Source organism: Cydia pomonella, chromosome 2, assembly GCF_033807575.1.
Source record: "Cydia pomonella isolate Wapato2018A chromosome 2, ilCydPomo1, whole genome shotgun sequence".
NCBI classification, from domain to species: domain Eukaryota; kingdom Metazoa; phylum Arthropoda; class Insecta; order Lepidoptera; family Tortricidae; genus Cydia; species Cydia pomonella.
The window spans coordinates 6,845,418-6,861,389 of record NC_084704.1 but is presented as its reverse complement, the minus strand read 5'-3'; the positions used below and the strand labels follow the sequence as shown (position 1 = coordinate 6,861,389).

The following is a 15,972-nucleotide window of genomic DNA, read 5'->3' as shown; positions in this document are numbered from 1 at the left end:
GCTGTTTTAAGTAATAATGTAAAGTAAATGGTTGGAAAATAAGGGGATGTTAAGTTAGTAAGGCTCAGAGACTATTCAGGGTAATATGGGAATTATTCATATCAAATGCGTTGGTAACCTAGCGGTATGACTGTGCGACTTTTAATTTCAATCCGGAGGTTGCGGGTTCAAACCCCGGCTCGTATCAATGAATTTTTCGAAGCTTATTTATTTATTTATTTATGTTAAGGAGAACCAACAGCTTTAAACTTACAATAGTACAAGAAGATTAATACAGAAAGCCAATTACAGGAACTCACAAGTAGTAATCTACGATATATCTTTTGATATTTACCACTTTACCAGTCGCTTTTCGGTGAAGGAAAGCATTGTGAGAAAACCGGACTACCGGACTAATCCCAATAAGGCATAGTTTCCTGGGTTGAAAGGTCAGATGGCAGTCGCTTTTAGTTGCTAAGCAGACCCCGGCTCCCATGAGCCGTCTCAATAAACCGGGAGAAGCGTTTCACCCGGTTTATGGAGACGGCTCATGGGCCTTTCCTAGCGAGGAAGAAGAGATAGAAGAATAAAATATCACTATAAAAATAAGTCAATTGGTGGATCTCTCAATCATTTTGTTTCATGCACGTTGATAGATCCACATCAGGGTGGTGCTGGACATGTACTATATCTAAGGAAGAATTGGGTCAGGCGTATTCCATAAATATGTACAAATTAAAAGTAATGTATTTTATCAAAAATGGTCTGTAATGTTTGAAAATCAGCAATGTGTTTTACTTACGGGTAGGTACCAGTATTTTTTCTCGTGAATATTTCATTACTTATTATAATTACTCGTAATATTCATTACAAATTCAATTCAAAATGCATTTAATATCACTTAAAGTATTGGTGTTTAATATAAAATTATTTGGCCAACAGAAATGATTAAAAACTATTAATCTTTGGTATGCTTGGGAGCAGATATTCTCCATATATTGCTATATTAATGGCAACATTTTTGACAGGAGCATACAAAACGTTAATTATAAAAACAGGGCACTTAAATTGTTTTTTTTTTTCAATTCAATTAATATGTCTGATACTCATGGAAGTTTTGTTATTAAAATGGTAAAAAAATGTTTTTAGACCCTACCTGCTCGTTTTTTAATACCACGTCGGTGGCAAACAAGCATACGGCCCGCCTGATGGTAAGCAGTCATCGTAGCCTGTGGACGCATGCAACACCAGAGATTACATGCGCGTTTTCGACCCTTTAAAAACCTGAACACTCCTTTTTTGAAGAAACCCATACTCTTTATTTTTAGTCTTAAACCTATAAAACATACTCGTACCTACTTTTTAAGCTAGGGTTCCAAATTTACTTTAGATAGCACACATTTTGGGCACGTGCGGTCATTGTGTCGCGCCTACATCCCTTAATTAATTCGTGTGGGACAGCGGCACTGCATGTCAACACCAGCCTTCCGTTTCAGTTGTTGTGTTTATTATATTATGTAGAGGATTTATTTAATCGGTTTCCGTTGTCCAGCCAACTTGGTTTCAGTTACTTCTATGAATGTCGTAGATATCATTAACGGCACAGTCTATCAAAATTATTCTTCAGGTCGTAAGTTCAATTTTGACATGAATGCCACAGTAAAATTAACCGCTTAACAACCTAATTTTTTTGAAAAGCAGACAAATAATTCCCTGATCTTTTTCCAGTTTACAGACTATGTGCGTTATATTGTTTACAAAATCACGCCCTCACAAGTTCTCAACAGAATGATAACAGTATCAGGAAAGTCGAAAGCAGGCGTTCCATTATCTCTTAACAAAGTTTTAACAGGCAATTTGCCGAACCCATGTCAAGTTCGCAAAATCACCAATAAAGGCACCTTCGACTGACTTTTCTCGTCCTTGCGAGGCATACGAATGATAATTTACTTAAAGAGAAACTTTACTTTGTTCAGGTAAATTGCGTTGCACAGGAAAACATACCAAGCATTATATAACTGATTTATCCTTATTGTATCGTAAAACGAAAATGAATTAACTTACTTGGCATGTAATATTTTGCTTGCATAATTAGTTGAAAAAGCCAGGGATGAGGCCTGATGACGTGAACACATTAACCAACTTCTGAGAAATTTAAATAGTACCAGCTTTTGTTTCTTCTCGTCCTCCTCTCCCGTGACTCGCATTCCATGGCTTTGAGCTGAAACTCTAACATTAAAATTCAAGACATCTGGTTTGGAAGAAGCATATATTTCTATTACTCGAAGTATTCAGCCCTTTCCATTATAAACGAAACTCAAGTTCAAATTGAGATTAAAAGAAATAAAACAATTGTTCGTAAATACATGACAAGGAACTAACACTTAAACTAAAATAAAAAACAAGAACCTGATAAGGCCCCTTAAATAGCTCGGCGGCACATAAATTGAGTTTTATGAGGAGTTAATAACCTTGTTAGAAACTTTTCTATCCGCACTGTGTATCTTTCAGATTAAGGCTATTCAATATACCTGGACTAGGCCGTCCAGGTATATTGAATAGCCTTTATTCTTTCTTTATCTATTCTTTAACATTACGATTATTGGGTAGTCGTACCTATACCGCGTGTATTTTTGATATAACCACAAACTTAAAACGAGATGTAGGTTTTAGTAGTATGAAATGATTCTGAAGGAAATTTTTAATTTACTCTTAACCACAACCGCATATTATTTTTTTCGGGCAGCAATGTATTTCGTACATCGTGATCACTTGTGACAGTTGTGATGTCGCGTCATTAATGCGACGTTTTAACCTAGCACATAGTAGTGATATATTGCTGGCTGTATTATTTTATATGAAAAAATGAAAGTCGTCCATTTTTTATAAAACCTATGAAAGTGTGTTCATTAAAGGCTTAACTAACTACCCTTTGATTATGTGGTCGTATCAAAAATATAATGTAGTATTTCTGTAGCATTATATTACAAAGAAAATAAAATATACCTATCCATTTTACTAGCTTTCTGTGGCGTACGCTATTCTCAGTTCCTAAAGTCTCTCAATAAAAAAGTAATTCCTACCTTTTCAACTTTCCTTAAACGTCCCTGCCGGACCTTGTATCATGCATTTTTAATGACTCATTAACCTCTCAAACAACTCCCCTTAAGTGCTTTTCGTGTGAAATGCAAGGCGGTTAATTTGCAAGGCAGTTAGGGTTACACACAACACAATTTAACTTTAAAAATTGAATATTTACGAATTCGAGTAGAAATATAGGGCGAGGAGGTGGACATCGATTTTCTTTATGGTTATTCAGATCGTAAATATCAAGATTTATCGCATTTAAAATCAATAATATCAATATAAGTACTTGGATAGATTCAGTATTTAGGTACTTTGTCACGTGCTTTACCTAGATTTGCAGTAATACCTATAACGTAACTACAAAATATTTTTAGGAGTAGGTTTAATTGGTACCTAATAAATAACCTACGTCTTTGTATGTTATTTATGTTGTCGATCAAACTAATATAAATGATCAGCGGAATAGATACACCAGTTTGAACCACAGTAGCTTGTAGTTCGAGTCGGTCTTAACGAATTTGTGCATTTTAAAATATTTAACTTTTCTATTAACACTACACTCCTCATAACAACCCAAAATGGTATAAAACGCAATTTTTCGCAAGCTTAATTCGCATTTGCGTCAAAGTATTATTCAGTAAGGAAGGAACAATGGTGTCTGTCCAGAAAATAATTTCATTAGCTAAAAGACTCGAGGATCCGAAACACCCTTTATTAGGTCCAAATTTGAAAGGCCTTTATGTTTACGGCCTGTGGCAAAGTGGAAGCAAATTTCGCAATACATGTTATAATGTCATACACTTTTGCGCTTTTTTGTTTGTAATTAGTCAACTAATAGAACTTTGGATCATAAGGCATGATTATTTGGAAGCATTACATAACCTTTCATTGACCGCATTGGGAATGGTTTGCATTTTTAAAGCCGTGTCTTACGTTATGTGGCAATCGGATTGGAAAAAATTGGTAGAAGGTATTTCAGCCGAAGAAATCTCGCAATCCGATAGCTTGAATGATGCATGTATAGAATTGAAGCAAAAGTATACAAATTATGTAAGAATTGTGACGTATTTGTATTGGAATGTTGTTGTTTCTACTAACATAACTATGGTTTCGGCGCCGTTTCTAAAATATGCTACAAGTTCAGAATACCGTGAACAGATAAGTAATGGGACGGAGCCATTGCCACAAATTTTCAGCTCGTGGTTTCCATTTGATAAAACAACAATGCCCGGCTATTCTCTAGCAATCTTCATTCACATACTAATTAATATCCATGGAGGGGGAGTCATTGCGCTTTATGATTCAAATGCAGTGGCTGTTATGGTATTCATCAGAGGCCAACTGGGAATGTTAAGGGAAAAATGCAAACACATTTTTGATGAATATGAATTAGTTAATCAAGAAATAATATTGGGCAGGATTAAAGAATGTCACAGGCATCATAATTTTATCATGAGGTACTTTATGTTAGAAGTATATGTTTGAACACGTTGATACTTAAGTAAGACTCTAGAGCATGACAAAAAAATAAGTACAAAATAATTAGAGTTGACAAAAAAAAATAACTACTCTAAAATGGAGGGGAATTTTTCTAGAAAATTCAAAAACAGGTGGCATAAAATGAATCTGTGCTGCATTTCAGGCATAGCTCGTTGTTCAACTCTTTGTTATCACCGGTTATGTTCCTGTATGTTCTTGTTTGCTCCGGCATGATTTGCTGCAGCGTCATCCAGTTTACTTCGGTGAGTAAATACATCAAAACATACAAACTAATGTCTGGCAAATCTAATAATATGTCCGGTTGATAATCATTTGTCCCCTTCTCTATTATTTTGACATTTGTATTTGTTAGAAATTTAAACAAATGTTTTCACCTCAGCAGCTCGAACAAGCCTACTTTCGTCACTCTAGGCCATGAATACAGGAATATTTCTAGAAGCTTTCGTCATAATGATGATGCCTTTCATTCATAAATTAAAGTAAATAAATTTACTTTATGTTGAATTTTGTTCTCACTACTGACGTTAAAAGTTGTGTGTGTCACACGAGAGCAAAACTTTTTTTACATCTCGTGTTTTTTAGTCTGACTAGACTCAAAATCAACACTCGCAAGAAAAACCAACCTTCCTCTCTTATTGCACAAATACCCAACTATTGCTTAGTTTTATGGATAAAGGGATATTTAAGGAATGAAATAGCTGCATCTGCACGTGCTGGTGTGCTGGTAACTTTTAGCAACTAAGGATACAAATTTGTCTTTACATACGACCAAATCTGAACATTTTTACAAAAATCTCAAGATCTTTGAATAAATGTGCCTATAATAATATAAACTTGCATGTTTTTGGATTCAGGAAGAAGCGACGGCAGCACAAAAAGTCTGGGTGCTCCAATACACTACGGCTCTCGTGTCCCAGCTCTTCTTGTACTGCTGGCATAGCAATGAAGTGGTTGTGGAGGTGATGTGTATAATATTTTAGAAAGTATCGCTTTTTGTATATTATTTTATACGAGGGCTATATCGAAAGTTTGTATAATGGGCAACTTCAGAGACGATATATAGAATGAAAGAAACGGTTTATTTGTTGAAAATTTCCTGAACAATTTTTTGGGATACAATTTATTTGAGTGTGATGTGTATTTTAGTAATGCTGGCAATTTAATTTTTCATGCCAGAATTTTATAGTTTCAATGTGCTCTCAGTGGATTTCTTTCCGCAAACGCCTGAAAATGCTGCTATTATCTCGCACACTGTATAGCGTTAAAGAATACCTCACTAATGACTACTCTGAATTTAACGTTGAAATAATAAAATAAAAACAATATAAATCAAATGAAATGATGTAAATTTTTTTGTAATATTCAATGTAAATATGTGCATAATTATAATGTTTGACGATAATTATTTAAAATACGTATAAGTTTGAAGTGCAAATTTATATTGTGTTTTTATAATGAATAAACTATTCTATTCTATTCTATTCTATTCGATAACATGTTTATACCAGGGTCAAAATATAATCTTTTAATCAAGCCCAGTTCTCATTCGACGCTTTGTAGGAGGTTTTATATTATTTGCTTTCATTTTAGTCTAACGGATGATAATCGAGAGAACTCATGCTTTGAAAGTGGGTCGTTATTGTTCTTAAAAGTGTGCAGAAAATGATACGTTTCTGCTCTAGAGCACTGTATTTTATAAGTACGTTTTTTTTTTACGATATTCGTTAGAAATTTGGGTTTCAATTTGATTTATTGTACAATTTCCATTGTGATAATTAACTCCGCATTCCATAAATAACGATATATTTACCTATATTTGTTAATTAAAAGTACCCTGAAGAAACATTACTGAAGCTACTTACTTACTACTACTACTTACTTAATACTTAGTTACTTAGCCGTGTTTTTTTAATGCACATGTATTTTACTTTCCTCGTATTCGAAATGAAAAGTAGCGTGTCTCTCGGATGAAAGGCACCCCGCTACCTCGGTCTAATGGCGCGACGCTACCTCAACAGAAATGATTGCCTTTCATCCCTTGGTTAAATAACGATATACTAACAATAGCGACTCTTTAAACTAAAATCGCAGCTGTGTGCTCAATAATGCACACATACCTACTCGTAATTGTATATCAGAAAACATGACTGTAAATAGATACCCCACAATATCACGCCATACAAAACCACCGAGGACCCAAATTTTCATATAAAAAGTGTATTTTTAAAGGTGATTCTATCGTTAAAAAAAAAACTTTTTCTACGCATTGTTAAAAATAGTTATGAAGAGGAGTGAGACTATAGAAACTTTCAGTATGACTTAAGTTCTCGCTTGTCAAATTGTCAATGCTAGTTGCTACATCTCGTTTAATTTTAAAATGTTTTTATAAGTTGTAGTCAAACCTTAACTATCAAGATTGAAATTTTTCATAAAGGAGATCATCAATTTTGCTAAGCGACATTTATGTTTTATATGGAAATGTAACTTCATTGAATACTTTCTAAAGATTCTGACAACTTCAATAAAGGAGACTAGTAGACTGTTGATTTTGAGTACATCTCGCAGCAAATAATAAATAATTTAATAAATATTTCCGCACTTGATTATAATATTGCACATTTACACAGCAGTCTTGTACAGCAGTGCTAGTAAACCGACTTATACCGTTTAAGACACAAAAGAATTTTCATAACAAAAAGACTCAAAAGTGGTAATAAATATTTTTAAATACAAATGACTCAATATAAATACAACACTCATATAAATAATGGGCATTATATTTGGCAGCGGGCACATCATTGTCACTTTAATAACCTCCCTCTAACGAAATACTGTAATGTAAAAAATGTAATCTAAAAGTATTAAAGCTTAGGTATATACTTCAATACATTCTATCTGTTTCTCCATTATCCGTCTATGTCCTTCTTGCAATAGACAAAAAGCGTTCATCGTAATATAAAAGTTCAATCTAAGGCTTTGTTGTTCACAATTTTCTAAGTATCAAAATCTTGAAGTTCAATACCTTGGTTACCTCCATACATCAACTAAAATCTCAATTGATTATGAGCAAGAACAATACATTTCTTTTTATTTTGTATTTACTATTACAAAATTTGTCTATTCTGTGTAACAAAATACATATTTATTTTACAAAATAACATGAATTGTATACGCGATCAGTTTTAAGTAGGCCTAAAATCGATGGTCACTTTTAAAACACATTACTGCGGGCGTATTTGGGTTTATACAATTATAAAAATTGTGCAATGTATTGTTGCACGGCACGATACGTGTGTGATAACGGTAAACTAATTGTAATATCAAATTGATATCACATTTTGCATACTGCAAGATACATATCTTTTTTATAATATTTTATCATGTCGCGTACTAACGTATGTCAAATGTAGGTATATGATGAGTTTCTAATTATTTCTTGCTACAAAAATAAAATTTTAAATTTTAATTGTGACTGAGCTGCCAAAATAATACAGAAACATAAAATAAAATACGGGATGAATAATGCAAAATCCAGGGCGCGGAGGGTTACGGTTCCGGACTTATCTACAGGGAATCCTCTTGTTATGGCGAGGAATGATAAATAAAAATGAATTGAAAAAGTGGCCAAAATGAAGTACTTTACCCACACAAAAATATTTTCATTGTAATGGATATAAAACATTATATTTAATTGATAAATAACAAGAATTTTAAAGAAACTTAAATATAAGAACTAATTAAAAACAAGATAAATAATAGGTAAGAAGAGTGTGATTTTAAGTTAGATTTTATATATCATTTTTGCTTTCAACAGTGTCAACATGTGGATGGCGGCGTGTATGATAGCGAGTGGTGGAAAGGAGATACACACGTACGCAAGCAGCTGGCAATGCTTGGCGGGAAACTCACGCACAATATCGTTTTTAGCGCCGGGCCCTTTACCACACTCTGCGTACCTACCTTCATTGATGTACGTATTAAATACTTTGATGAAATAATATATTACTATTTAAAAAAATCATTTAAAAGAATTACTTAACAAACTAATACTTATAGACCAAATATAAAAAAATACATTTTGCATAACCATTTTTTTTTTCAGGTAATTAAGGGCTCTTACAGTTTTTTCACGCTTCTTACGCAAATGCAAGAATAACTGCAGCGATATATTACATTTACGTTTGTGTACTCACATTACTTCCATTTGTGAAAAGAAAATAAAACACAATCTCATCACCCTCTTTTCGTAATTTCTTTTCATCTTCCATTATCGATATCGCTCGTCGAAAATCCTAAAATGATAAAATATTTTTTCTTTCGTTTTAATATCTCGTAACAGAGAAATAAGGCAGTACTTTGATAATTATATATTTGATATCAATCATTGGAAAAAATATTTGCGACAAATTGACATAAAGAGACCAGAAAAATTACACGTTTGTATAAAATATGCTTCGTATTTGTTTTCCAAAGGTGACGCAATGTATCATTTTAAATGACATGTGCCCGTCCCTCTAAGTTAAGTAAATGATAGGTTGAAATCACTACAAAAAACATGTAAATAGATTTTGTTGGTTGTACATTTTTGGTTTTGCCGTTACATAATATATGTACGTATTTTGACAACATTGACTTGTTTAAAAACAAACCTGAGTAAAGGTAATTTTAAATTCGGGTCACGTTTCATGATGGTGAAACAACATACTATTATTAATACTTTTCTAAGCAAAGTCGTATGATTTGTGAAGTGTTAAGAAATCGTAAAGAAAATTTGATGAATACGAATTATTTCTATTCCCTAAGCAAATTGAAGTCAATCCGAAAAAAACGTTCAACTACATCACACGGCAAGACGTGAGAGAAATGTTAAATAAATATGTGGCCAGATTGGAAGACCCAAATCATCCGTTGCTCGGGCCCACGCTCTGGGGTCTTCAGAGATGGGGCATGTGGCAACCAAACAGTGGCCCGAGACGTATCATTTACAATTTGATTCATGTTGCTGCTATACTATTTGTAGTCACCCAATACGTCGAACTTTGGTTTATCAAGGCAGACCTGGAATTAGCCTTGAGGAATCTCTCTGTCACAATGCTCAGCTCGATTTGCATCGTGAAAGCAAGCACATTTGTTGTTTGGCAGACATATTGGCAAGATGTTGTTCAGTTTGTATCAACATTGGAAAGAAGCCAATTAGAGAAAAAAGACAAGACGACTTGCACAATTATTGAACGTTATACGAAGTACTCCAGAAACGTAACTTGTTTTTATTGGGGTCTCGTTGTAGCTACGGGGTTAATGGTGATATTTGCGCCTTTAGGAGTTTTTTTGTCATCTTCGGAGCTTCGCGAACTAATGTTGAATGGAACTATTCCTTTCCCGGAAATGGTGAGCTCTTGGGTACCTTTTGATAAAACAAGGGGTTTTGGTTACTGGTTTCAGATAGTGGAACATTCTGCCATTTGTTTCTATGGAAGTGGGATCGTTGCGAGTTACGATGTTAACACGGTGGCTCTAATGTCATTTTTCTGTGGACAGCTTGAGATCTTGGTAGCAAATAGTAAGAAATTGTTCAGTGAAGACGGTAAACTTGTCAGTTATTCAGAAGCGATGGAAAGAATAAAACAATGTCACAAGCATCATCTGTCATTGATTAAGTAACATTTTGCATTTTCTTTTAATAATATTATTATTTTATACTTTGTGTCCTTAAGTTAGATTTTAAACTAAGTATGTCTATTTTTCTAGGTACTCAAAAATCTTGAATTCCCTGCTATCGCCTGTGATGTTTTTATACGTCGTCATTTGTTCACTTATGATTTGCGCCAGTGCTACTCTCTTGACAAAAGTAAGTACCTACCTACCTCAGGCTATTAAATAACATAATGTTATATTATGTGGTTAAATTATTTTGACGAATGTAAGAAAAACACTGCCGAAAAAAACGTAAATTGTATAAATGTTTCGTAAAAATATTCGCATATTTCCTTTAACAAGCTATTTAACTCCCTAATTGGAAATTAATATTAAATATAACTTTGTTAAATATTAATTTATATCGTGATGTAGATGTGATTAATATTTACGTTCTAAGGACTTTAAGGTTTCGTTTGAATTTTCGCGCATTCTCCGAAGTGATCAGAATTAATTTACTCTCCTCAATTCCACATCGTCGTTAACTCAAACAATATTTTTAATTACTAAGTACTTATTGTAAACAATATTGAAGTTGCACTAAAAGAAGAATAGTATTATTTTCCGTAAAATACATTTGGATGTTCAACGAGCACGATCTGTTACAAAATAGGAGTAGCGGAAGAAAGATAATTTAAAAATAGGATTAAACCACGAATGAAACTGCGGTGCAGTTTCAGTTTACGAATAGTTTCCCATGTTCGGATAATAGTTTATAGGATATTAATTTAGTGAAATTGGAAGCGTAAGGGAGTTTTGTAGATAGGTGGTATGGTGTTGGGTAGGTGGTTTATGAAGATTTAAATCAAGCTCTACTCAAGGCGAAATAACGTGAAAAATTAATAACTTTACAGTTTCGAATCTTATTGGTCGGTCGTTTTTAAAACTGTGTATGTATGTGTACAAGTATTTTACAAAATGCCTAGTTTGGTTTATCAGCGGCAGATGGCAAAAGGCCCGACGGCTGCTCGCTCGTACCTTGGTTCCTGGGGCGGCCCCTGGCGTGGGATGTAACATGCGTTGATACGCTGGCCCCATCTCATGTCCGGCGCTCTGCCAGGAAGCCGGGACGGCAGCAGACGACGCCCAAATTGCCAAGTGTCGCAAATATGCATTTTTAAAAAGTAATTATGTATTTGCGGCACTTGCGATTGAAACTTTCGGTCCTTGGTCGTCCGACACCAAGAAACTAGTAAAAGAAATTTCCACTAAACTGGTCTGGGTATCTGGCGACCTACGAGCTGGCGCTTTTTTCGCACAAAAACTTAGCCTCACTGTGCAGAGAGGGAACGCGGCCAGTGTCCTGGGAACAATGCCTCAGGCTAATTTAGACTTAGTTTTTTGATAATGTAGCTATTAATTGTGTATGTATACTATGGGGAAAAAAATGCCTTTAAATATCGCGCCTGTTATAAAATTGCGACCACTGTTTGCAGGAGGGGACGACAACTATGCAGCGAATGTGGGTAGCAGAATACCTGGCAGCACTCATCGCGCAACTATTTTTATATTGCTGGCATAGCAACGAAGTGTATTTTATGGTGAGACTTCATCCGTTGTAGGCGGTCGCGTAGCTAAAATATTTGCTATACGTATACCTCGCTTATCATGTTTGCAAAATATTCGGTTAAGTTGCTTACTTATTTTGATCTTGAATACTCGAAATATCTTTTGCTTTTTTATCATCACTTGAGTTACTGCTACAAGATAAAATATGATTAAATGATATAGTCGTAAGAAAATTTGTGATGTCGGTGTAAGTAAAAGTTATCCCGATTGTTTTTCAGAGCGAAAGCGTAGATAGAGGAATATATGAGAGCGAATGGTGGCAATGTGGGGTCGGCTTGCGTCGCTGCGTTGTGCTGCTGGGCGGGCAGCTGCGGAAAACCATCATATTTGAAGCTGGACCTTTCACAAATCTCACTGTTGCTACTTTTGTTGCGGTATGAGACTTACTAATTTAGTAAATTGTGTAATGAGGAGAGCAAGAGAAATATCGCAAACAGTTTAACCAATAGTACAATGAATGAATGATTGAGCCATGAAGTGTTGTAGCTAACTTGTGCTCCTTCGTTATTTTTAATTAAGAAATGTGAACGGAACTATATTTATTATATTTTAACTACCTATACTTCTCATGTGGATGTGAATATGGAACTGCTTAATATTTTCTACATTTCGTATTTTATTAATTAACATGGTATTATATTGATTTTAGATTCTCAAAGGATCATACAGTTACTACACATTGTTGAGCAACAATGAAGGTTAGATTCATAAAGCACCGTAGATGAAAAGAGTAAAATAGTAGAAATATAATGAGAAATAGAAATAGAAAGAACAAATAATAGTAGAGTAAAAAATAAAATTGTGACACAAGTAACTTAATCTTTATTCAATCATTTACCTTCCCTTTAAAAACTTAAAAAAGCTATTGCAATTATTTTCGTGTCGGTCCTGGGCTGCTTGGGTAACCTCCTCCCACCCCATCCCCAATACACCCAACTCTTGCTCCACTGAACGGCGTCAAGTAAATTTAGGGCGACCATGTTTCCGTCGCAGCCCAGGACCGGAGTGAGTGGAAGAAAATGGTTCGAGCCCCTACACCCCAGCAGGGGGTAAGGATGGGGAGAAGAAGAAGATCCTCGTGCCGCCCAAGAAAAAAAACGCAAGATCAGCTAAACGCCCAGTGTGTGCAATATATGAGCCATAATATTTTGAAGTCGTAACTGCTCACGCACTTTCTAACATTTTTTTGATGAAGAACTCAATCAGGATTTTTTTTCCGGGTATTAGTGAATAAAAATAAATACAATGAATTGAATTCCGACATCGTATTTTTAGTTCATTTAAATGCACATTGGGTTTTTAATGAAAAATCGAAGCTATGAATATTATATAATATATATCTCTCACTTTATACTTAAGCTTAAACCTCATAAAGATCTTCGTAACACGAAACCGTCACCAAAATTTATTATAAATCGAATTGCACAGTGATACTGCATGAAACATCGCAGTGTACAACACTAATGGCTTAAAATCGACAGAATATTATGAGAAAATCTCTCCCACCATGCAACTAAACGATGTACGAAAGTATCGTTTGTTCGCTGTCCATTACGACCTACAAATAAAATGCCTTTAGTGATGCATCAAATATAAGCCGTAATGGATGGCGTACTTCGTAAAGACACTACCTATCCTTTGACTATCTTGGTGAAAACGTCACGACATCATTACAAATTGAAAATAAATGATTTTAAATTAAATAAGGCGATTATTTAATACCAAAATTACTTATGACAAGAAATGTCACCTTTTACACGACTAACCACTCTCGTCGTATTCGCAGAGTTAATGCTACAATGAGGCATTTTGTGGCGTGGCAATAAACGTCTGACACTTGGGATGTCATGAGCACCACTGAGCGAGAAGTAGTGCACTTTACTACTTAAAAACACGCGCAAGTCTTGTACAGTCAGCATCAAAAGTAGCGGATCAAATAACGTTTCATAAGTATCTACCATTCTGTAGCGGCTTAACAAAACGTGATTTCTTTAATATAGAACAACTAAGACTGTAAAAGATATACTTTTGAGCGCGAATTTTAGAAATTTATATATATTTGGAAAAGTTATCCGGAATATCAGATACTTTTGGCGCGTTGTTTCATCCGCTACTTTTGATGCTGACTGTACTGGCGGTATCTAGTTAATCCTAAATCTGTGGGTCTGATGGTGCAATATCTCTGCATAGTTCTAGCCTAATATTGGTTGCAAAAGAAAGTTGAAGAACTTCAAATGACAGGTAACAAACAAAATATAATTTAGGCACCTTTATTTATTTTGACTTAAACATTGATTAAAATACAAGATGAAATAAAACCATAAAATAATTCATAAAACAGCTTTTCGCTCATAACAACGAACTTGCAAGAAAAGTATACTCGTAAATTAATTTATTTCAACTTTGAAGATCTAGAAATCGTGTGATATTTAAGTTTCTAGTAAATCATTTATTACATATACATATTAGTAGTCAAAAGGGTAATGAACACCGCTAGACCGTAATTGAATATTTATGATTAAGTCAAACTCAATTTGTATGTGAGTTAATATTCTTAATAACTGCGTGCTCTCGACAAAATTAATCTTGTTTCAAGTAGAGCGCGAACGAAATTATCGCCGGCGCGAATGCTAGATAATGAAGGGAAAATAAAATTATATTTTAGACATCATCTACTTAACGAAGGGAAAGATCCGCCCTGCAGACACGTTAAACGTGACACTTATAATGTGCTTCTTATATGTCAAATAAAATTGATCTTTGTTTTTTTTTGTGTCGACACATAAAACGGGAAACACAGAGAGCTAAATTAATTGTAGCTCAACATAAATATATCTTTTATATATCATTTTATACTAGAAAAACATGAATTTATCAATATCGCACCTTTTTAGATGTCATCGATTTCAACTTGAAGGATTTAACAACTGAAGTAACCTTTAAGAGCTTACCCCTCTGTCGAAAACCTCGGCCAATGGCTATATGTATTGTATGGACTAACGTTTAAGCGGTGGTGGTCGAGTGGATATGAGGTCCGACTTTCAATCTGGAGGTCGCGGCTTCAAATCCTGGCTCGTACAGTCAGCGTCAAATACTTTGTAGCAACCAAAGTAGCCAAATAGTTCGGTACACCATATATTTAGTATGGTGTACCGAACTATTTGGCCACTTTAACTGCTACGAGGTTACGTGAACTCCCAAATACGCAGTGGGTTAGCATGGGGACTATAGCCCAAGCCCTCTCGCGCATGAGAGGAGGCCAGTGCCCAGCAGTGGGACGTGTAAAGGCTAGATTATTATATGTATAACGTTTACCTGACATGGCTGTTTGTACGTACGTACAAATACTCAAATACATTGCAGGGGAGGTGCTCATTTAATGTGCTCCTCCCCCGAAAAAATCGGCAGACTGTTTTGTACAGAAAATTACAGACAAGGCATCTCCAGTTGTTAAATCCCCCAAACTTTTCAATGTCATAATGTTAAATATGTATACATAATTTTTTTTTTTTTTTGCAATAATGAGTTCAAAGACAACACATGTCTTCTGTTTTTTCGATATTCAACAGGTATCAAAATATTTTTAGGTACCCTGTGAAACTTATGGCACATTATATATGACACTATATGGATGATATGAATCTGTACAGAATGCTAAGGATAGACACAACTAAAACCTAGAAACATTAAGTACATAAACAAAAGTCACGACTCGCATATTAATTTCGTTTAATTATGAAAATAATTAACCCGCAGTAAGCAACCTAATTAATATCAAAGTGAAACCTAAGTGTATATTGTCGGGCGAGGCATGAGCTCTTAGTAAACTTGCTTTTCGCAATATGATTTTAAAACATAACCCGAACTGTGTCAATAAGCTAACATACCAAGCAATTTTAAAAACACTCTTTAATAAAACATTATTATTTGAAATTACTTAAATGAATTAATCAACACTATTTAAAATAAAAATAATTTTTCAATTATAATAAATATTGAATATATTATTACTTAGGTTGGCAGCCTTCGTCAAGTAGAGTCAGACCAAGATAAGTTGGCAGCGATTTTGATAGCCCAGCCTGTGCAAGTGTTAGGTAAACGTCATAATTTCATAGAAGTTTGATGTTTAAAATAACACTTGCA

The 15,972-nt window shown here is 34.5% G+C and overlaps 1 protein-coding gene across 5 annotated transcripts; it reads left to right on the top strand.

The window, feature by feature from the left end:
• Positions 1-518: 518 nt before the first annotated feature.
• Positions 519-13,250, top strand: LOC133532520 (odorant receptor Or2-like). Of its 5 annotated transcripts, none has more exons than XM_061871243.1 (9): positions 519-4,523; positions 4,709-4,808; positions 5,421-5,525; positions 8,381-8,536; positions 10,009-10,223; positions 10,315-10,414; positions 11,697-11,801; positions 12,048-12,203; positions 12,479-13,247. In XM_061871243.1, the coding sequence occupies exons 1-9, from the start codon at positions 3,718-3,720 to the stop codon at positions 12,530-12,532; spliced, it is 1,797 nt and encodes a 598-aa protein (XP_061727227.1). In that variant the 5' UTR covers positions 519-3,717; the 3' UTR covers positions 12,533-13,247. The 5 variants fall into 5 exon arrangements, with proteins under 5 accessions (XP_061727227.1, XP_061727233.1, XP_061727249.1 ...); XM_061871265.1 differs by having other exon boundaries at positions 3,989-4,116; positions 12,479-13,249; XM_061871273.1 differs by lacking the exon at positions 519-4,523 and having other exon boundaries at positions 4,617-4,808; positions 12,479-13,248.
• Positions 13,251-15,972: the final 2,722 nt, after the last annotated feature.

What these genes read in the sequence shown, in the direction of transcription:
- LOC133532520 (XM_061871243.1), top strand. Translation starts at nt 3,718, where the DNA reads ATGGTGTCTGTCCAGAAAATAATTTCATTAGCTAAAAGACTCGAGGAT. An exon ending in GCGTCATCCAGTTTACTTCG is followed by an intron (nt 4,809 to 5,420) that starts GTGAGTAAATAC and finishes TTTTGGATTCAG; the next exon opens with GAAGAAGCGACGGCAGCACA. An exon ending in GTGCTACTCTCTTGACAAAA is followed by an intron (nt 10,415 to 11,696) that starts GTAAGTACCTAC and finishes CACTGTTTGCAG; the next exon opens with GAGGGGACGACAACTATGCA.